We start from the raw sequence: 21604 nt of genomic DNA, 5'->3' as shown, positions 1-21604 counted from the left end.
GTGGCCGTGCTGGGGCAAGGCACGGGAACTACTTAGAGAAGTTAACCTGGTATGGGATGGTAAAAGCCCTGTTGCAGCTGGGTAGGTTTGATAGTGCTGTGATACGCTGCTTCCTTGCTCAAGGCAAAGACCAGCTGCTCCAAAAGAAAAAAAAACCTCAGCTGTGCCTCTTACTCCAGGGCTGAGTGTCCCTTTCATAGCTGCACCTTTGTGTCTTCCCTGTCCTTCCTATCACATGACAATGTCATCTCAAACATGCTTCCCACAGAAAGACCGTGAGGTAATCTACCACAGAGCAGAACCGGGCAGTGTAGGTGACCTGAGCTCACTTGCCCAGTGTGGACACACCAAGTCTGCTTTGGGCTTCAGGCTATTCACAAATCCTGGCAGCCCAGCTACCACAGGGGGTCTGTTCTTAGTTCCCAACATAGTCACAAAGAAAATGTGTAGTCTGATGAGGAAAATGTGAGAAACATCTATCCATCCTGCTTGCACTTTGTCCAAATCTAGACCTGAAGAAGCTTTGCTCAGGTGCTGAGGCTTCTTTCTTTTTCTGTAGGCTTGTCAACTGTACAAAGCATCACAGGTGATGTGTGAGGCTCCCTTTCTTCAAAACTATCAAGGACAGAGGCATACCAGACTGTGGCCTTAGTTCCCCAGAATCACGTTAGGAATCTCACCTCCCCGGATGGAAAGAAATACAGAGACTTAACAGTCTGCAGTCAGTGTTTAGGACAGGGAAGCGATTAACTTACCAGGAGTCACATCCCATCAGTGATGTGATGCTTCAGATCTCTGTGCAAGCACAGGAATGGTGCATCTGCACATTGTGTTAACTGTTGCCAAAACCAGAAGAAATGCTTTACTCTTCAAAGAAACCTGCAGTGCAGGATGATAGCATTAAAATGACAACACTGAGACTGGCTTTGTCTTACAGGAGGCCTGGTGCAAATTTGATTCCATCAAAAGCAATTAAGTGAGGCATAAATTCAGCATAGGCAATGTGTTCTCAGAGAACTGACAACTTATGCATACTGCCAGTGGTGCTGTGAAGGAAATTCTTATTTTAAACATTCTTTTCATTTTCCTGAAGTTGAATTGGTCAAATCTAGAAGCACTTATTACCCACCCTCAGGTATTTCTTAATATAATTGCTGAATTTCAAAGACTAGATGCACACATTATAAGGCCATAAACAAATACACAAATTATATTTATAATGGAAAATTACTGTAAACGTCAGCAGAGGCCTCGTGAATTCCTGTGTGAAGCTTTATTCTGTGTGTTAACCACAGTAACACGCATGCTGGGGAACTTGCTTGTGTTTGTGGCAGTAATATGAAAAGATAAAACACTTGTCTGAAACTTCAGCTAATGACCAAAGCTAATTGAATTAGAAAGGGAAAAGGGTAATTTTGGAAGTATCCATGGAAAGTTTCCTTTCTAAAAAATTTAGTTCCCAACCAGCTCTGTTAGCCATATTTCTGAATACTTTTGAATAGGATCAATCTCTTAGGCCCTGATTTGATAAGACAGTTAATGAAATATAAAGCTTTATGCAGCAAACTTGTTAAGGAGCAAACCTTGGGCTTGCTGAGAATTTCTGTGCTGGGAAAATTTCTTCTTCAATGAAATGACAATATGTTGTAGTGACATTTTAGTGTGTGACCAAATATCATTGATTGAGCATTTCTATTCTGTCATTTGTCATTTGGTAATTTTGGTAATAAATGAAGCAGCATTTTAATTCCAGGCCGATGTAACTTCTACTGGCTGCCTATACTAGAGGCTGACGTGCAGAGAGATCAGAGCTGACAACACTCAGGGAAAGATCTTCATAAATTCATGGAGGAGCTGTATGGAAAGGGATAGAGCTTGAAGCATTTGTTTCTCTTACAAAAAACTATGAAAATGTACAAAAGTATAAAAAGAATACTAGCCAGTGTTGAGAAATTTGCACATGAAAAATAGCAAAATTTAGAATTAAGCTTGCCCTCAAAGTCTTAATGCAGATCTTTTTGGTGTAAGTGTACTTTTACATAACTACACACTGTGTTCTGCATGCTGAATAAACAGTGCAGGTAAATATCCTCCCTTAATTTCTTTCTGAAAAAACTTTGACTGGATATATTGGCTCATTACACAGAAATACTATTCTGAGCTACTGTAAACCTAATAATAAAAACCTCATTAAAATTTATTTTCAGATAATACAAAAAGCTAAGCAAATAGAGACATCTTGCTGAGAATATGAAGTCTAATCAGCCTAAGCCTATTTGCAACATAACAGGATATATTTTTTTTCTTAGTATACTATGCAACATGTCCATTTGTTTACTCATCCTTTTAGATATAATGGCAACACTGACCTTGAGCATATTGCTGTTTTGCTAAGAGCTGCAATGGTAGAGCTCAATCAGCTCACAACCTTCTGATGAAGAAGAAACATTCTGATGAAGAAAAAATTTTTTTCATCATCACTGCTGAAGTTTCATTGATACAAATCAAGAATTCATTAGCATCCCAGTGTCAAAGTAGTTTGCTGCTCAGTTTGATGTCAAAAAATATCTGCTTGATCTCCCTAGACACTCTCTGGGAGCTGCAGTCTCGCAACTCATGTCCTTGCTCTCCCTTGGCTGATATTTGTCTCTCCAGTTTCAGATTGATCCCCTTGGCTGCAGCCTGCCATTGCTCTTTATGGAAGTCCTATAACCATGGAAAATTTGAGAAAAAGCATTAGGTAGCTCTTGAAACTAGCTGTGTTTTACATTTTTTTTTTTTGTTAAAAAAATTTAACGGTGTGATAAAGGGAAAAAGAAAGGGCTGAGAAGGCAGACAAGAAGCCATGAAGACTCAGAAGATTGTTACAGCATTTACTAAGAGAAGCAGATTAATATAATTAATACAATGGATACAATGAATATAATTAATATAATATCTATATTAAACAGCTGCAGTGTTATGCAAACTAATTCAAACTAATTTAATCAACTCTTTATTTGGAAAGAAGGCTTAAATTAATACTCTGCCCTGACAGACAGTATTCAATTCTGTTTTCATATGTACTTTCCCTGCAAGAAAGAAAGGATTTTAAAATCAGATTCTTCTTTTGCAAGTAGAATGAATTAAGGAAAGCAGGTAATTGGTAATGTGTAAAAAATCGTGTCCTTTCATTACAGGAAAAAAATAAATATCCTGTATTAAGAGCTGTGAATTCAAGAACGCCTTACAGAAAGTCAGTACCTTCAAGTGTATGCACAAAAAAAGGTAGTTCAAGACAAAAAGTATAATTGTAACGCCAAAGGTCTGGACTGGGAGATTGTTTCATTGTTTTCCTGGTGGAGACTAAAATACCATTAGAGCAGCTCTATAATTTTCCATTTTAGAAGATGGTTTATGCGGTGGGTTTTGAACCCTTTTGCAAATGGACAATATGAGACAGAAAACTGAAAGCTGATAAAATGTCTATTTTTATGGTGAAGCTGTTTTAGACTATTGGAAGAAGTGTCCTCTTTTCAAGTCAAAACTGACCACCACTGAAATCTCATGCTATGGAGATTTTCCTTTTCAGAGAGTAAATGAACTTTAGGAGTTTAGAATTACTCTTCAAGGAATACCTTGGATGTGTGAGACATGATTTCCCTCTAAATGTCTTTCACTAGTAAACATATTTAGGCACATGACGACAAATTAATTTCTTTATTTGAGTTTGGGGTTTTGGGTGAGGTTTTTCCAGTATAAAGATCAAATTTACTGATGGGAAATACTCCAGATCTCCTTTGAGACCTTTACAAACTAGACTCACCTGACACCAGGAAATTCCTAAGCAAGTGGCACACTACTCTTAGCCACTTGGCTGTCTGCTTGCTGAATTCTTTTAGAGGTCTTGGATGAATAACATCTGACCTTACCCATTTGGGCCTATTGATTCTGCAGTTTGTTTCATAACCTCTTGCACTGACCCTCTGAATTGAGACACCCCCTCACATGTCACCCATGAAGAAGATTCTAGTATGGAAACCTCCCCAAGTTCCTCCACAGCAAACATGCATGCAAAAAGGCACTGATTCCCCGCCCCGTGTGCCCTTCTTTATAAGCTGATCGTCTATTGCCTTACAGACCTTTTCATATGATCCCTGCTCCTGAAGAAGGGGATGTTCATTATTTTTATGTTTCTTGCGAACTGCTCCTCAGTCTCCTTCTTGTTTTGCTTTATTGTGTTTTCATATTCAATGTATAGAATTTATGGTCCTCTCTTTCTACTTCATTTCAACCCCTACCTTTCTGTAGGCTGTCTTGTTGCTGTTCATAGCCTTTTTTGCCTGGTTGTTTAGCTCTGCCAGCATCCTCTGGATCTATCATCTCAGTAAAAGGAATATAAATATACTTCTAAAATAAAGAAAAAAACCCAAGTGTTTTTGACTTGGATTCAAAACACTGTTGCCAAGAAAGGATGCCTATTTGCCTTTCCCAGAATTCAGTTTAAAAGCTCATGTTTTTGGTTAGAAGCATATATTGGACTTCACAAAAGAAAAGGAAATGATATAGCGTTTTATATATGCATGTAAGTGGCTTTGAAGTTTTCTTTCTGCCGAAATAAAATGTGCAGTGTGAGGTCTGTTTGAGAAGCAAGAAGCAGGATGAAAGAAAGATGAAGCCAGTTCTCTGAGCAGGCAAAAAAAAGTGGAACTAGGTTTGTGATCTTGTAAAAAACCATGCTCATTAACTGTAAGTACACCCGTAACTCAAAAAATTCCATGTGGACACTTGTATTTAAATATAAACATGCCTACATTTTCCTGGACTGCTCCCCTGGCTTGGTGTTTGGGGCCAAGTTACACACTCCATCCTTGTGTTGAGACAGCACTCTACTTTTTCCACGCTTGTGACTGTCACTTACCTTCATTCCTGTAAGTTGAATAATGAATCTTCCATTCATTAGTATCAGGTTCTACTGTCAACCTGTGAACAACCTTGAGCTTAACTTAACTTACTAACTTATTTAATAAACAGCTTTGTGTTTTTCCCTCCAGCCTCAGCCACAGTTGGGAAACACTGCCTGTAAATATCTTACTCCTTGACTTCCCTCTGGTACTTTCCCAAAGCTACCCCCTGCTAGTGTGGAGCTAAAACCTCAGTAAGAACTTAAAATATAGCTAAGAGATCACCACCCATCAGGCACAGCATTGTTAGTTTACCCTTCTTGTGTACTCCATGCTCCTCCATTTTCCTTCTGTATCCATCTTTTTGGCATATCTTTGTAGAAGCAGCTAATAAGCTTTGACACGGTAAAAATCACCATCTTTTCACACAATTGTATGGTACTCTCTGTGCCAGGATGGTGTTGCTGCAGTACACAAGATCAAGATTAATAATAACATCATCCTTTGTAGACTGATGTCAAAACCCCAGATCCTTGAAAACACTGCAATAAGAAAAGCTGCTCAAAGAGCAGCTGCTACATAGTTTTGCTGCCACATAGGATTTAGTATGTCTTTTAATTGGCTGTATCATTACTGGATGCGTCGATTACTCGCTTAATTTGAGGTGAGTGGTGGTGTGTTATTCTTTTTAGCCTGAAATGCTGTTTTTCCTTTCCCTGGATGAGCTTTCTGTGATCTTCATGTGTAGATATACTAATATATTTTCACTTCTACTACAAACTTTTAAAAAATAATTTGAGAGTGTAAAGAGTATTTAGGACAAGTGAAACAAAAGACTATAACATTCAAGCAGTTTATTTACCAGACTCATGACTTTAAAACTGGTTTGTATTCATGCAGAAGGATAATCCACCTAGGAATCAGTATCTGTCATTATTCCCATGGGTGAGCTTGTGTGAATCTTTTGAAGAGCTTCCTGAGACAACCACAGGATCCACTGCCTTTGATTTGCTAGAGCTTTATGCAGCTTAGCAAATAGACACAAGAAAGAAGAAAAATCAATCAAAAATAATACAGACTGGTAAGATGATTGTGGTGGGTTGACTTTGGCTGGCTGCCAGATGCCCACCCAGCCGCTCTCTCATTCCCGCTCCTCCACAGGACAACGGAGAAAATAAGACAAAAAAGCAGGTGGGTCACAGTAAAGGCAGAGAGATCACTTACCAGCCACCACCATGGGCAAAACAGATTTGACTTTGGGAAAGTTAATTATTTATTCCAATTTAAAATAGATTTGGATAGAGAGAAATGAAGATAAAAAGATCAAAACAAGACCTTCCTCCTACTCCCTCTTCCCAGGCTCAGCTTCACTGTTTTATTCCTGACTTCACGACCCTCATCACCTTGAGCACCTTGATCACACGACTACCTTGAGCAGCGCAGGGGAAGGGGGGCTGTGAGGTCAGTCCGTAACAGCTCCTCTTTGCTGCTTCTTCCTCTTCACAGTGCTCCCCTGCCCCAGTGCTGGTTCTCCGTGGGCCGCAGGCCTTCAGGATAAACCTGCTGCAGTGTGGGTCCTGTAAGTCCCATGTGTCCACTCTGGGGATGGATGCAGAACAGTGTAAGTGTGTTAAGTGAAGCAAGGCTTGTTTGGAGTTGTCTTTTATTTGACCAGCTGTTGCACCAGGTTAACTTAAAAGCTGTAGCTCAGAGCATGTAAATCAGTCCAGAGCGTTAAAAACTCCATATTCAAACTCTGCCTTCCAAGTGCCTGCTGAGAAAACGATTCAGAAAGCTGGTAACACTGCAAGGGTTTGCCTGCACCAGGTACAGGAGAGTTATTAAGCACTGTGATGCTGCATAGTAAATACTACCACCTTGTAGGAACAGAATATAATTGTTGGTCACTGTTGCAGTTTAACCCCAGTCAGCAACTAAGTACCACTCAGCCCCTTGCTCACTCCACCCCTCCACTCCCAATGGGATGGGGAGGAGAACTGGAAAAAGGTAAAACCCATGGGCTGAGATAAGAACAGTTTAATAATTAAAATAAAGTAATAACAACACCAACAAATAACTGTAATGAAGAGGAGAGGGAAAGAGAGAATAAAAGCCAAGGAAAAAAACCCACAAGTGATACAGAATACAGCTGCCCACCACCCACTGACTGATGCCCAGCCAGTCCCTGAGCAGCTATGGGCAGTCTCTGGCCAGCTCCCCCCAGTCTATACACTGAGCATGACGTTTTATGGTATGGAATATCTCCTTGGCTAGTTCAGGTCAGCTGTCCTGGCTCTGCTCCCTCCCAGCTTCATGTCCACCTGCTCACTGGCAGAGCATGTGAAACTGAAAAGTCCTTGACTTGGAGTAAACACTACTCAGCAACAACCAAAACGTCAGAGTGTTATCAACATTATTCTCACAGCAGATCCAAAACACAGCACTGTACCAGCTACTAAGAAGAAAATCAACTTTATCCCAGCCAAAATCAGGTCACCCAGCACCTTTTGTTTTATACTGATCCATCAGCCTCAAGTAGTATGTTTATGTTTGAAATACTTCTCTTGGAGTTCAGGTTTTTTTTGCTGTATGTGGTTGTACTGCATACAGCTTGAGCCTGGCTTCCAGGTACTAGCTGCAATATAAAATCCCAGGTAAAGTCACTTTGGTTTTCAAGCTTAAATGAACATTCCTAATAACCAGAGAGGTTTTGTTTAAGAAACCAATAAATAATTTCTGTATAGTGCTCTGGATGTGTTTATATTCCTCCAAACAGGTGTTTAGGACACTAGGTATTTAATTGCATGCTACAGCTAATGACACGATAGTCTATGTATCCCATGATGTATCACCACTAGACACTATACAGACACGTTAAAGGTGAAGTCCTGACCCAAAGAAAGCCTTGGTGAAACCCAGTGAATTTGACAGGAGACAGAAGTCATTATAACCATTTCAGAGAAAAAAACCTTCAACATTCTACTGAATCTTCATTTTTCAGAAAGAAATATTGCAGACTAGCACTTAAAAGATCACCGAGAACTTGCTAGAATCCCCAGCTTCATTTTTTTGGAAAAGACCTTGCACAGTATTTTTAAAAGTAAGTGACTCTCTGCTGACAGAAAAAGCCCAGGCTTGTCCTTTTGAAGTGCAACAGGAATGTTGCAGACGGCAAAGTTTGAATAGATCTGCATCAGTAGTTCCATGCCACAAAAGTCTCCATTTAAAGAAAGGCATCATGTTGCTCAAATCAATGAACAGTGGCTCAAACGGACAGGCACAAAGCCGAACCAAGGATCAATACATGTATTTAAATGCCCTTTGCAGCTATTTACTGAGACATAGGCACACAATCTTCTTTTGCTAAAGCAAGAAGTTCCCAGCATTTGAGAAACACATGAAGTTGACACAGTTGATTTTAATGTAAGGTAAATGAGAAAAATCCATCAATCCCGTGAAATGGGCTAGAGGGGCTCAAATCTGTTCTCTCACATGCAGGAGTGTGTGTGCATTGAAAGACTGGATGTGAGGACCGTGATATTGCATTGGAGAAAATACAGTGTTAGGAGAGTTCGTCAGAGAGAGACGGAGGAAGTGAAAAAGAAGAGAAAAAGAGTTTGCTTCTCTGTGCAGTTTGTACTGTTAAGTTCCTTCTCACAGTCCTGCTACTGTGTGGCTTCAGCTAAAAGCACAAATGGTCATCCACTGTCCCCTTCCTGTTTACCACGCTTACTTGAAGCATTTCCTAGCCTGCTGTGACACTTAGATTCAAATAGGAAGAAGTGCTAAAAACCCCTTGAGATGGAGAATGAAGATGGTTACACAGAACTTCATTTCAAAACAAAGAAGAAAAGCCCCAATGCAGGTGAGCATTTAAGTGTTTATGGTCAGCCTTCAGACTGGTTCTGTAAATAACAAATCTCATCTTTGAGTTATCATAAAAAAACCCCAGTCTGCCAAAATTTTAGCTGGTGCTACGGAAGTTGCCAATGATATATGGCAGTATACAGAGAAATATGATGGATAGTAGATAAAATGCAGTACTAATAGTACCAGGAGGCTTGGCGTACTCATGCTGACAGTGCCAGTACAAAACGGAGACTGGGAGACAAGTGTATGAGGAAAACATGAGGCAGTAGCTGGCAGCAAGTTTGACAGTGGTCTCAGCTCATTAGCCATTGAAGTTTTCTCTGGGGTTGGGGTTTTGTTTGTTTGTTTGGTTGGTTGGGGTTTTTTTGCTTGGTTTTGTTTTCAGGAATCACAGCTAAAAATAATTTCAGAATAATTTAAATGAAAACTGTAAGACAGGAATTTACTGTCCAGTAATCATCTTCAATGGCTTCTGGGGATTTTGTCAAAAGTGTCAGGACCATCAGCGGAGACAGTACAAAGATACATGGTGGAGCTCACCTTTGCTAACCTTTATTTCTTTTGTGTCCCAAGTAAGAGCTTCTCAGACCGTAAATACCAAGTCCTCAGAGAAATTAGACATCCAGTTTCTAAACAGTTAATTAGCTATGATGATTGGTTCCTGAGAAATCCTGGCTAAGTTTTATGTAAGAACAATTTTGAGTAGAAGTAAAAGCCAACCTCAGTTACTCAGTATGGCAGGATAAGTTGTGTTTTACTGATGTAAATTGCACCAGTTTGTCTATTATTACAACTTACCCGAAAGTGTGTTCCCAACTGCAGTAAAGGTACAGAACCAGCAAAATTGAGAAAAAAAATGAGAAAACTGATCATAAAAGCTAATATTTATTTAACTAAGACCTTTCACTGGTCTTTAAAATGCTTGTCAACATGCACAAAACTTAGCTGTAATAGAGTAAATTGAATATCTCCATTTCAAAGAAGCAGAAAGTCAGACAAAGCAGATGTGGCACATAGAATAGTATGGGACCACAAACACGCAGCGCACACAGCGGCAATGCCAGGTTTAAAATGCTTTATCTTCATCTACCTGCATGGCTGGGTAGCGCAACATGACAGGGCAGCAGAAAGACTTCGGGTAAGTGACTGCGGAGAGCAGTGCTTCCGTTCAGCTTGTCAAACAGCGGGCTGCAAGCTGGGTCTCTGCTTGCAGTGCAGGGTGTGAGCTAGCTTTAGACCAGGCACAGGCTAGTCGTGGTAGCATGATACACATACAGAATACAGAAGTATATCTGCTGGAGTTGCAATGCCTTGTTGGCATAACCTAGTGCAATATCTGTGGCAGTTCATGTAGCACAAAAGGAAGAGCACAACGCAGAGCTCCTCTTCTCCCCTGCAGTCCCATCCCATCTTGCCAGTGGTGCAAGCTGCAGAGCTGTCTTGAGGAGCTGGGCAGGTGCTGAGCTGTTAGCCCATGCTGTGTAGTCAGTGCTGCGGTATGGCTGCTACCAGAGCTCACCCTGGCTAGCTGAGCACCGGGCTGAGCATTTAAACAAGTCCCTGTTACTCCTTCGCCTGCTGGCTAGCCATTGTGCAAGCCTTGGCAGAGTTAAGATCAGACCCCAGATATCTTAATCGCCTTTTTTATGTCAAAATCATTGCTTAGCACCCAAAGGAAGAAGGAAAATGCACACAGATGCCTAATCGTAGTATTTTGCATAGCTAGTGAAAAGTACTGCATTCTGTTTACATATATTTGCCACCTAAATAGGGTGGAAATAAAAAACTTGGGGATTAGCTGTTTATTTAAAGATGACTAGTCACAGATACAGCATTTGCCAAGTACGATTGAGTAGACAAACGAGGAAAAAAGATGTTTTACCTCTGTGCAAAAATGATGACAGCTAGAAATGAGACATGAAGTGAAAGTGTTAGTGGAAATGAGTTTATCCTGTAGCACAAAGTTCAACTCATTCCATGATTTGAAACACTGCTCCATGCATTACATTTTTGAAGCAAGTTTAAAAGCAGAGAAATTTTCAAACAGCTGATTCGCATGTGATCTGGGCCACCAGCATATGAAGCATAATGGCTCTTAAAGGATTCTTCCACGGGGTACTTCATGATCTTATTTATTAGTTTGAGAACAAGCTCTCTACAACGTACAGCATTTTGGCATCCTTTTTTCTCTTCTGAGAATGGCCATTTCCATGAAACAGAAAGTCATCCTTGTGTTATTTTCTGACTTTATTCCTGGACCCTAACTCATGGAAGGTTTGCATGTAAAATCTTTTTTCCCCCATGAAGTTAAGTTTGGACAAAGAGAACGGTGTGTTATGCCTTGGTCTTTCTAGAAGAACATTCACAAAGTATTTCCTGCAAACACTAATGTTAGAAAACTAGGAAGAAAAAAATAACATGAGATTTCCCACATAGTTGGGAAACTTCTAACTGTTCTCCCTGCTCAAAGGACTCCTTTCAGGTACCACAGAACATCTTTTATGCCTTTGTTATTTTAAAGGACTTTGCTGTACGGCAGTCTATGTTAACTATATTACTAGCTCTTCCAAACGCATGCTGGTAATCTGCTGGAATGAGTCCAGCGGAGGGCTCCCAAAATAGCGAGTGAGCTGAAGAAGTGACACAGGAGAGGCTGAGACATTGGCTTTGTGCAGCTCTGAGAAGGCTGAAGGGAGTTTTGCCTTTCTCTTTAACTACCAAATGGGACAGCATAGAGAAGACAGAACCAAACTCTTCTTAAAGATGCACGTTGAAAGTGACAAATTGAAACATGGCAAATTACAATTTGATACAAGAAAAGTTTTCTTACAGTGGCAGTGGTCAAACACTAGGGCAGGAGCCTGGAAAGGCTGTGGAATCCCCATCCTTTGAGATACTTAGAAACTGGCTGAACAAAGCCTTGAGAAACCTCCTGTAACCTCACTCACCTTAAGCAGGAGTCTGACCTAAAGGACCTCATGATATTCCTTCCAGCCTACATAGTTCTGTGATTCTAAGGCAAGATTTGTGGAAATCCTGAAATAAAGTGAGTGAGCAAACAGAAGCAGTGAGTTTCACTAGGAAGTGGTATGGCAGGAGTTATATACATATTATATATATTCTTTTATATATAAGAATAAATTATAAGATTGTTGGGTAATATTCAGAAGGAAGATTCACCTTGACTGTGCATTTCTGGGCTTTTCTGATTCTAATTAAAAGTCATTTTCTTTCACTTGTAAGGGAACAAATTTTTGTACCACTTGTCCCTGATCTTAATCAAGTATGCAGTTTGCAAAGAATCCCTGTTTAAAGCACTGCTACTTAATTTTTCAAACATTTTGTAGTAATTTTCCAGGTGGGATTAGCTGAACATCAAAGACTCAACCAAAAAAAAAATCTGTCCAAATTATAATGTGGACTTTTCTAAAGGCCTTTGACTTGACATCTGGTGTACAGGTGATAAAACTGATCAGTGGGTCCTGGAGTTACAGAGTTTAATTTTCAGAGAATCTGCTGGTCCTTTCTTGACCGATAGTGTTGGTACTCATAGCCCTCGAACCTCATTTTTGTTCTTACATGTTATATACATCTTTTTGTTTGTAACTGTTAAACTTCAGTTTGTCCAGTTTGTGAGGTTTTCTTCAGCAATGTTTAGGTGCTTGCTGTGACATCTAACAGTCTTCATTGTAGCTACAGGTGATGTCTCCCTGCTATGAAGAAGCAGAAACTGTTCAGTAGCCGCTCAAAACCTCAAATTAACTGGCTGTCAGTGAAGACAGCATGAGAAAACTCAAGCACCAAAAAAGTTTTCATAAATGAAAGTTCATTAGAAGCAAGAACCACTTGATATATGCAGGACGCAACCAGAAAGGGAAAAGTAACTGTGGCAAAGCACGCAGCAAAGTGACAGTGATGGATGTTCTGTCTGAAAGGTGTTTAGAGAAACCTGGAATTATGCCCTTGGTAGAAATTCATGCTGTGTTTGTAAAACCCTCTTATTTCTTGCAGAACGTCTCTCTAATTCTTCAGGCTTGCGGTATTTTGCTGCTCTCTCAGGATTTCTGAATGTTGTATTTCTGGGAGTTGTGATCACCTTAATTCAGCAATGTGAGTGACCATGTGAAATGTTTTGCTTTAATTCCTGTGAAAACAACAGGTATCAATCCTTACATTAAACAAGTTTTGCAAAGAAGCTATTTTGATAGGTGATATGACCACTCATGCTTTCTACTATTGTGTTTCTCATGAAGGTGGGAGTCACTGCAGCAGGTCAGCGGCTTTCACAGAATTGTTGCATGTTTGGGGCATACGAAATGGGCTGGAGTCTTTCTCACTTTCCAGCCCCCCAATCCAAGAGTTCTTCCTATTCCTTTCCAAAACTGAACCAACCACCAAGGTTTCTAGCCAGAGAATCCAGCCATCCAGCTTCCAGCTTGAAAATACTTTTGTAGTAATGAAACAAAACTCACTCCAGGTATATGGTACAACTGGAATGCCTGCTATCTTCGCCTCCCTCATCCTCACTGCCAGTCTTCACCTCCTGATGCCCTGCTTTGCTTACTTTAAGTCTCAGCCGGTCCTCCCTGGTGTGTACAATGGGAATGTGAGCTGGACTTCAGGGATGGGTGAGATAGGAGGCTGGAAGACAGTACACATAGTTGGAAAAGACCTCTTTAAACAGAAGTAAAAACGAGTGCCCCTAAATTTCTAGAAGTGGCTTTTGCATTGTCCACAGAATTTGTGCATAAGCACGGGGTCACTGCCAGAATTGATCACAGGCATACAGAGCTTACCTAACCAGCAGAGATGTGTGTCGTTCTCCCTGAGCATCTAAACTTAGAGATCAGGGAGAAATGGTTGCAGTTGCCCTGGTCAAGCAAGCTGGACAAGTTTCTAGGTTGTCATCAACAAGCATCTGCATCTTGATCAAGGAGTCTATGTTGTAGCTTCTTTCTTTAGAAAATCTTGGCCTGGGAGTCCCAATGTTCCAGTCTCCATCTGGACATCAAAATCACTTTGTATGTCAAAATCATTAAGAGAAAATGAGAGTTCAGAAGCACTTCTGGGAATTACTATCCTCCAGAGTCACCTATTCTCCTTTTCTCTGGATGCAAGTCCTGCTCTCTCACATCAATCCATTCTTTCCTGAAATAAGCTCAACAAATTTCAGGAACTGGAAAACCAGGGGAACCACCATGTTATTTGAAAGACAACTGTTGCATGCTGTGTTGTCAAAAGCATGATGATAATGGATTCTACACTGTCTTTGTGAAGTCAGTCACCTCATCTGTTTGTTTAATGTATACTCATTAATTAATGCTCAGTTCTCCACCTACCATTTACAGGAGAGCTGGAAGGGCAAATGAGCAATCTGAATTTCCACTTCAAGCTCCTATTCTTATACACAGAAAAATACTATGGTGTTTCTATGCAGTTCACTTGTGAGTTTACATTAAATTGTTGGAGATTCTTGTCCAGGTGACTTGCTATCAAGTGGCATGTGGGAGTCCAGAGGAAACTTTACTGAAAGTGACAGTACCTTTGAGGAAGCTCTTAATGAAAACAGCTTACTGACTACATTAAAGGAAGGTTTATGCATGCATGCAAATGGTAAGAAAATAAAGTCTTGCTCATAGTAACATAAATGGTTTGAAGCTTTTGAAAAGATTAATATAAAAATAAACACCTGCACAAAGGAGTTGACCTTTAGATACCAGAGTAAGCATGTTTATGTTGATAAAGATGTATAAAGTGATCTATTTTACAGTTCCATCCTTGCAAATATTAGTTGAAGCAAAAAATAAAACCAGAGCAGTGGTACTGAAGGCCTTTGTTATTTCTCCATGGATGCCATTGAATTGTACTACTCCCAGTGATTTCAGCAGAGCTGGGATTTTATTGATGGCTTTTACCCCAATTATGTAAAATATTTAGTACAATTACTTAGAGTTCTGAAATTTTTAAAGATGCAGAGTGGTCCTTAAGCAAAGAATGACTAGGTTTACTACCAGTGTAAATCAGTGACAATATGCTTTCTTAAAATGAGCTGTACCATTACAATTTCTGCTCTGCCCCTGGTTTAAAGCTTCTTTACACTCTCATTCAAAAGCTGAAGAAAAAGCAGGAGCCAATAATAATAATATCAGTTGTAAAAGAAAAAAAGTGACAAAAATCCCTTCACCCCAAACTCTGTTCACAGAGTCCAGATGTGAACTCTGTCCCATTGACTGGAAGCTGCATTATGGAAAATGTTATTTCTACTCAAAAACTCTTGCCACCTGGGAGAACAGCAGAAAGTATTGCTTGGGAAAAAAATCTGAGCTCCTGATTATAGAGGATGCAACTGAAATGGTAAGCTTGTAAGACACACTGATTTAAATATTTTTTGCTTATACCTTGTGAATCTATATATCAAAGTATAGCTTTCCACGTATATTTTTAGAAGCCATTTCTAATCTAGACATGCTCATAAAAGGCATTGTCAATGGAAAGTGCTTTGATGATTGGCTTCTGCATGTTAAGAAATACTTGTGTCAAATAGAAGACCAATAGCCTACGTTTCATTTAAATAGATGCAATGATATGCCTAGGGATTATCTCCAGCAAGAACCAGCTGGCATTTGAAGGATCCTTGCATGTTTTACTCCAAATCAAACCTGTACAGAGCTAAGCTGTCATAAAGGCTGTTGTCATTGGGGGATAGAGCTGTTCCTCTCTACTTTGTAAATTTTTAAATACCAGTACCGCATCTGTGGTAACAGGAAAAAAACAGTTCTGTGGACCAAATCCTGACTTGTAGTGTGTTTCTTTTGTGAGTGTTCTCTTCTGTGCTTCTGATTTTGCTTAAAAGGTGACCAGGTTCAGACAGTCACTTCTAGAGCACCCAGGAGGGTGAGCCAGCAAAACGATCACCTCCTTTATAGTGAGGGAAAAAAAGAGGAGATACCTTCAGCTCCTGTAATTCTGATCAGCCTGATAGTCATCTCAAATGCACTAGTGGAATGGTCCTGGGGCCAGCAAGGAGCCAAAGTTTAGCCCCTTGGTTGCTACGCTTACCATCACTAGCCACGGTACTGGGTGTAGTTCAGTATCTGAACAACTAATTTCCATATATTTGGTTTGGTTGTTTTTTTTTTTTTTAGATTTGTTGAAAACATTATCTGGAATCTCTGGGGTTAAAAGCCTTGCTGGTTTTAAAATATTAATTACCACTATACATTATTGGTGCTGGAGTTTTATGAAGTGTCATTATTATCAGAGTTCAAAAGTCATACCTCTCTCTAGGACTTCTTAAGCAAACTGAAGGATAAAGACACTGGCTTTGTTTGGACTGGATTAAACTTTGATGAGGAAAAAGGAAAATGGGTATGGCTCCATGATCCCAAACGCCCAGGGCACAGGTAGGTTCATTCTGGAATGCATCCGTGTTAGCTTCTGTGACATGTTCTGCACTTGCTCTGCCCAGGCTGTTCCACTATTAGACCATGAGAAAGTACTAGTAAAATATCAGGGCCATACGCCAGGTAGGCAGCTCAGCCCATTCTAATTTTTCTCAGTACAGAATTCTGCTCAATACCTGCAGTTGAAAAGTGAAATACCTTGACAGCTCTCAGAAAAGGCGCTAATTTTATTAGGACATACCTATGCTGTGTAAGCTTTTACCTCCAGCTGCATAACAAGTAGGGAAACAGAGAAAGGGTGAAGCTTACTGAACAAATAAAACCTGTCTGTATGTCAGAGAATCAAAAGAAAGGCAGTATAAAGACAAAAAGTCCTTGTGGTTTCATTCTTTGTATATGCAAACAATTTTTTTCAATGATCTTTGTATCTGTGTGTCGTTTCGCTCCTGCAGTTTTACAATAAGAGAACACAAGAAAGAAAATAAATGTGCTGCCTATAAACTGAAGCAAATGCATCCTGACAACTGCCACTCCCTGTACAAGTGGATTTGCAAGAAGAGTGCTGTCCTGCTGAGTATCTAAGATGTTGTAAAGTGAAAGTGAATAAGGTCTTTGAAGGTTTACACCACTTTACAGTGGGTAGGATATCTGATGTAAAACGAAGGGGAAATTGTAGCCCTGTATTTTGATGAAGCAGTGATTAAAGTCCAGGACAATTTCACTTGTGTCTGTCCACTATAAAGGCATAAAATCTACATGCCCTTGTGCACACTGATGCATTGCCCCTTAGAGCTATTAAAATAAGAACCTTAGTAATTTTAAGTAGCTTATAGAGTCCAAGAGTTGTGTAAGCCACAGGTAAAATGAGGGTTTATATTTTAAACCAACCTGGCAAGTAGATGGCACAGCAGGCAAAAAGTTGCTGTTGGTACTTACTTCAGGTGAAGAGGTTGTGATGGGTGCTATGCACTTAAACGAGCCTGCATATCTCATCACTGGAGGTCCAGTACGGGAAGACAGCATAACTCCACACAAGAGAAAGTCAAGATGTAGAATTTTCCAAAAAAGTTTGATTTCATATTTGTCATTCAGTATTACAGAATTTGGCACTTAATAAATACCTCTTCAATTTGGTTGCGAGATTTAGTGGCCTGATAGGATGTCTTTGTTCTATTAGCATGCTAGAAATGGCAAAACCTTATTTATGGGGCTATCCTTCCTTTTGTTAGTCCACTTCATACACAGTTTTTACAAGTAAAAAATGGATGTTGCAGCCCTCATGTCTTGAGGATACTCCTTGAGATGTCTCTGAGACATCCGCTGTTTTCTGTTTGATCTTACCTCCAGACAGCTTGTACAGGTCTGAGTAATCTGCTGTGCTTCATTGTTACGTGTAACCATAACACACTTAACATTTGATTTTTATAGCTAAGAAAAATCAGTATAATGATTAAAATGATGATTCTAGGATATAAAACCAAACTCTTCAAGTTGAGGAATATGACTCAGAGGCACTTCCAGTGCATTTTGAACTGTGGTAGTAACATGGTTCACTTGGTGATGTGTTTAGTGTACAGTAACCTCTCCCTTTGTGGCTTCTGACCTCATGTCAGACTTTGGGTGTTAAGAGTGGAGTGCTCCAGCATTTCTGGGGATTGTTTGAAAATTGTTGAAGATTGCTTGGCATTTCCTAAAGGCTTTGAGCCTAACGTAGCACACCATTGCAGTGATTCCCGTGAGCTGTGTGTTGCTTCTATAGGTATGATGTAATTAAAATCACACCCTTCAGCAGACACTATTTGCTTACACATCTATTATTAGATAGTTATACACAATGAGATAATTTACAATAATTTGTGGGCAATTGATCAACACACACATTACAATGGTGTTAAACATTTCTAACTTCGTTTGGCTAGGTCCTTGATAACAAAACCTTTTTCATAAAATTGGTACATGGTTGCATGTCATACTTGTATGTAGTTTTTTATATCTCTGTAATTGAGGAAATTCTGGTTCCCACCATGATCTGTTTTCTACCTGCCCATTTTATATCTCTGGCATTGTATATATCACTATACAAACACAGTCTTCCCAGGCCCAGTGTTGCAAATATACACATAATAGCATACATTCTTCTAAGATAAAATTTACCCTTGTAATTATTTCTACACTGAATTGATTAAGCTTTGTTTTTTCTAGCACTTAATTTGTTTTATAAACATACAGCATCACATCTATGTATATGTTGCATATACAAACAGCATATATTAGTGATCATGATGACTTATTAATGGGAGGCATGTATGTCCTCATGGAGAGAAACAAAGTTTCCCTTGATTGGAGATGAATACACCTTACAACTGGTTCCATTTTTCCTCATTATTTGTAGATTAATACAATGGTCTTGATGTTAACTTCAGCTATGGGAACTGACTACAAAAACCCAGTATCTTTTCCATTTCATATAGACACGTACAACATCAAAAAAAAAGAAAGCAAAACCAGCTAAACCAAATAAATACAATATAAACAGCCATACCCTTAGGGTTGAAACGCTTTACTTGTTCTGTTCAACTTTTTTTTTATCTTTCCTTGTTTTTCTATACGCAAGGTCCATACAACATTGGGCACTCCTACCAACACACTGCTTCACACCTACCCTCCCTCTCCAGTCCCACCGCTGCAGCCCACTGTTAGCAAACGTTACAGGCTGGACTAATTTCAATGTGTTATGGTCCCCTTTTTTCTCCTTCTCCTCTCCCCTTCTTGCTTGCTGGATCCCCTTTGCTAATTCTAGCCAAGCTCTATCTCACTGCTCAGTCTGAATCACTATTCGTTGCTCAAGAACCATTCTTATATGTCAGTCATGGGGCTTTTCTTTAGTTTAACTACCCCTTCAATGCAATTATCATCATTTAGGGAACCTTATCATCTGCATTATTTTACTAATCTGTTCTGAATCCAGTGTAATAGTGATTTACTGTTCTGCATTTGACGATATCCCTGGGCCTTTTTGTTTTTATGATGACTTCAGAAACTAAACATTCTTTCAGCTGGCTCTTTATTGTGGAGCTCTTTTTGCAACAGGACAGAGTTGCAATTTGAGTTAAGATGGACAACAAATATTGCAATACACCCATATCAATTAGTTGTCAACGGCTCACCTCTCACAGTGTCTGCTATGGGTTACAGGTTCTCCCTCTTGTCTCAGCTACATGGGGCATCAGTTGTTGTAGTCGGAGTCCAACTCAGGCAGCCTCACACGGGGCACCAGTTGCTGCAGCACAAACTAGCCGGCTGCAACAAGGCTTTTACTGTCGGTCAGAGTCTACTGTCCATGCTGTTTTGCCTTCCTCCAAAGACCAGACCACACTGCTCCTCATGCACTTGACCCTCTCCCATCATCCTCAGGGCTATTTAACCACTCAGCAGGAAGAGCTACAGCTGCACATCATCCATGTCAACCAACCCACTGCCGCTGAGGCAAGGCCACAGCTGCATGTTATCAGTGCTAATCAGCCCACTGCCTGCATTCCCCTACAGGACAGATGATAGTGGATAACTGTCGTCCTCCAGATTCATCCTAGCATAACTATTAAAATTCCTTGTCTTGCATGGATCCCAAAGTTGCCTAAGTTTGCTTTAAGATCCCTTTCCTGTTTTATAGATGTGTTTAACATCCTGGGGCTAGGCCTGTTCTACAAAAGAACTGTTCAAAAGCAACCTGATCATAATTTGGGGCTTGTCTGCCTCTATTGTTTAGAAGACTATGGACAGAGGCTGATAGCTTTTTCCATGCCAAACACATTTCTACTCTTACATTCGGGTTGTGCTAATATACGTAATGCAATGTTATGTATCCACATATAGTGATCATTTACTACTGCAAAGATTGCATCTACATCAGTTTTTCCATCAGTCCACCCAGAAGCTGTAGCAGATGCTCAAGAGGAATTCTTCTGATCAGTCATGGTTAAACCAATATTAGCATCTAACTTAAGAAACCATTTAATACACAGGGGTTTTTTTTCTGTTTCAAGGATCTGCTTTTGGGGCCAAGACTCTTAAGTATTCTGGGATCTGATGGTCAGTAATTATTATTGCTTCCCTAACAAGTCAGTCTGACTGGCTGTGTATTTCTCCGTCTTTCCCTTCTGTTGGTCCATCTTCTGTTTTTATAGTAACCCAGGCAGTGATGGGTGATACAGGATTCACTCTGAACACTGGCAGCACCTCAGCATCAGAGGCATGTGGACTTTTAGCCTTATAGATCTCTATGGAAGGGTCAGTATCTTGATCAAACAGTTAATTTCTATTCCCTAAGTCAGCATTATAGCAAGAGGGTGCTTTGGTAAGAGCTGTGTCCGTGCCTTGCTTTGCGCATAATGTTGCTCTACAGCTTCAATCCCTTCCACAGTTCTACTTTCTCAGTGTTTTAACTCAGCAGGCTCCTATTTTGGCTTTTAATTTCTCACCTTTGCTTTTGAAGTCTGAATTTCCTGATCTAGCTTATGTGTCACTGACCACATTGCCTATGTGCTCTCTCACTTGATCTCTTTACATGTAAGGTTTGGCATTAACACTAAAGTTTGCAAACTGTTGGTCAGTATCTGTGTTACAAAAATTTGGCTCTGAGTGCCTGAGCAACCCATTTCCCTAGCTGCAATAGTTCTTACAAAATGGAGAAGGAGTACAAGCAAGATCTTTGCCAGGACCACAGGAACATGCGTAAGCAGCATTCCGGGTCTTCTGTGATCACTGGAACCCACAGAATGGCTTTCACAGAAAAGCTGCTCGCAGTCTTTGTTACACCCAGTCTTACTATAGTCTGAAAGGAAATGCACACTTTGCATACAGAGTCAAGAAGTTTGTCTGGCTAGCTAAAGTTGTAACAATCAAATCAGAATATTAGAATTTAATTATTAGACCAGTTAAAATAATACAGCACAGTCAAAATTATCAGAAAAAGCCTCATTAATAATACATTTAAACTGCTGGCATATACTTCTGAGTAGAGTTTTGTTTGTGGTTGCAATGCCCCACGAGTCCTACACCCACGGTACCTGTCTGCCACGAGGAGAACAGGGCGAGGGGGTGTGCAGTCATTGGCTGGTGCCCACCAAGTTGTTTCTCCGCAGGGTTATGTTGCTGATGGAGTTCTTTCATCCTCTTTCTTGTGTCGTGCTGGAGTTGTGTTTTCTTCGGTTGCTAACATAGCCTGTTTAGTTGCTCTTTTTTCACTGGTTCCCAACTAAGTTTGATTATCTTTGTCTTAGTTAAAGGTACACAACAGCCCCTGTAATCCCAGTCTATGGGGTTCATACGTGTTAATAAGTAAGAGCATGTCAGCTACACCTTTACTGTATGTGGTATTCAAAGAACTAACCAAAACCAAGTTATGCAATTGTTCCCTGGCTGCTAAACAACTGCTGTCACAGCTAAAAC

The 21604-nt window shown here is 40.1% G+C and overlaps 1 protein-coding gene across 4 annotated transcripts; it reads left to right on the top strand.

Annotated features, from left to right (window-relative positions):
- Nucleotides 1-6913: 6913 nt before the first annotated feature.
- On the top strand, nt 6914-16877 carry LOC130149707 (killer cell lectin-like receptor subfamily F member 1). 4 transcript variants are annotated; one of them, XM_056339654.1, is made up of 6 exons: nt 6914-8748; nt 12765-12863; nt 14223-14366; nt 14956-15107; nt 16041-16156; nt 16609-16877. In XM_056339654.1, exons 1-6 carry the CDS (start codon nt 8685-8687, stop codon nt 16736-16738), a joined length of 705 nt encoding a protein of 234 aa, XP_056195629.1. In that variant the 5' UTR covers nt 6914-8684; the 3' UTR covers nt 16739-16877. The 4 variants fall into 4 exon arrangements, with proteins under 4 accessions (XP_056195629.1, XP_056195631.1, XP_056195632.1 ...); XM_056339655.1 differs by having other exon boundaries at nt 7763-8748; nt 14235-14366; XM_056339656.1 differs by lacking the exon at nt 12765-12863 and having other exon boundaries at nt 6922-8748.
- Nucleotides 16878-21604: the final 4727 nt, after the last annotated feature.

The sequence above is a fragment of the Falco biarmicus genome, chromosome 5, assembly GCF_023638135.1.
Source record: "Falco biarmicus isolate bFalBia1 chromosome 5, bFalBia1.pri, whole genome shotgun sequence".
Lineage (NCBI taxonomy): Eukaryota > Metazoa > Chordata > Aves > Falconiformes > Falconidae > Falco > Falco biarmicus.
Note: the sequence above shows the minus strand (reverse complement) of the source record. Positions and strands in the feature narration are given on the sequence as shown.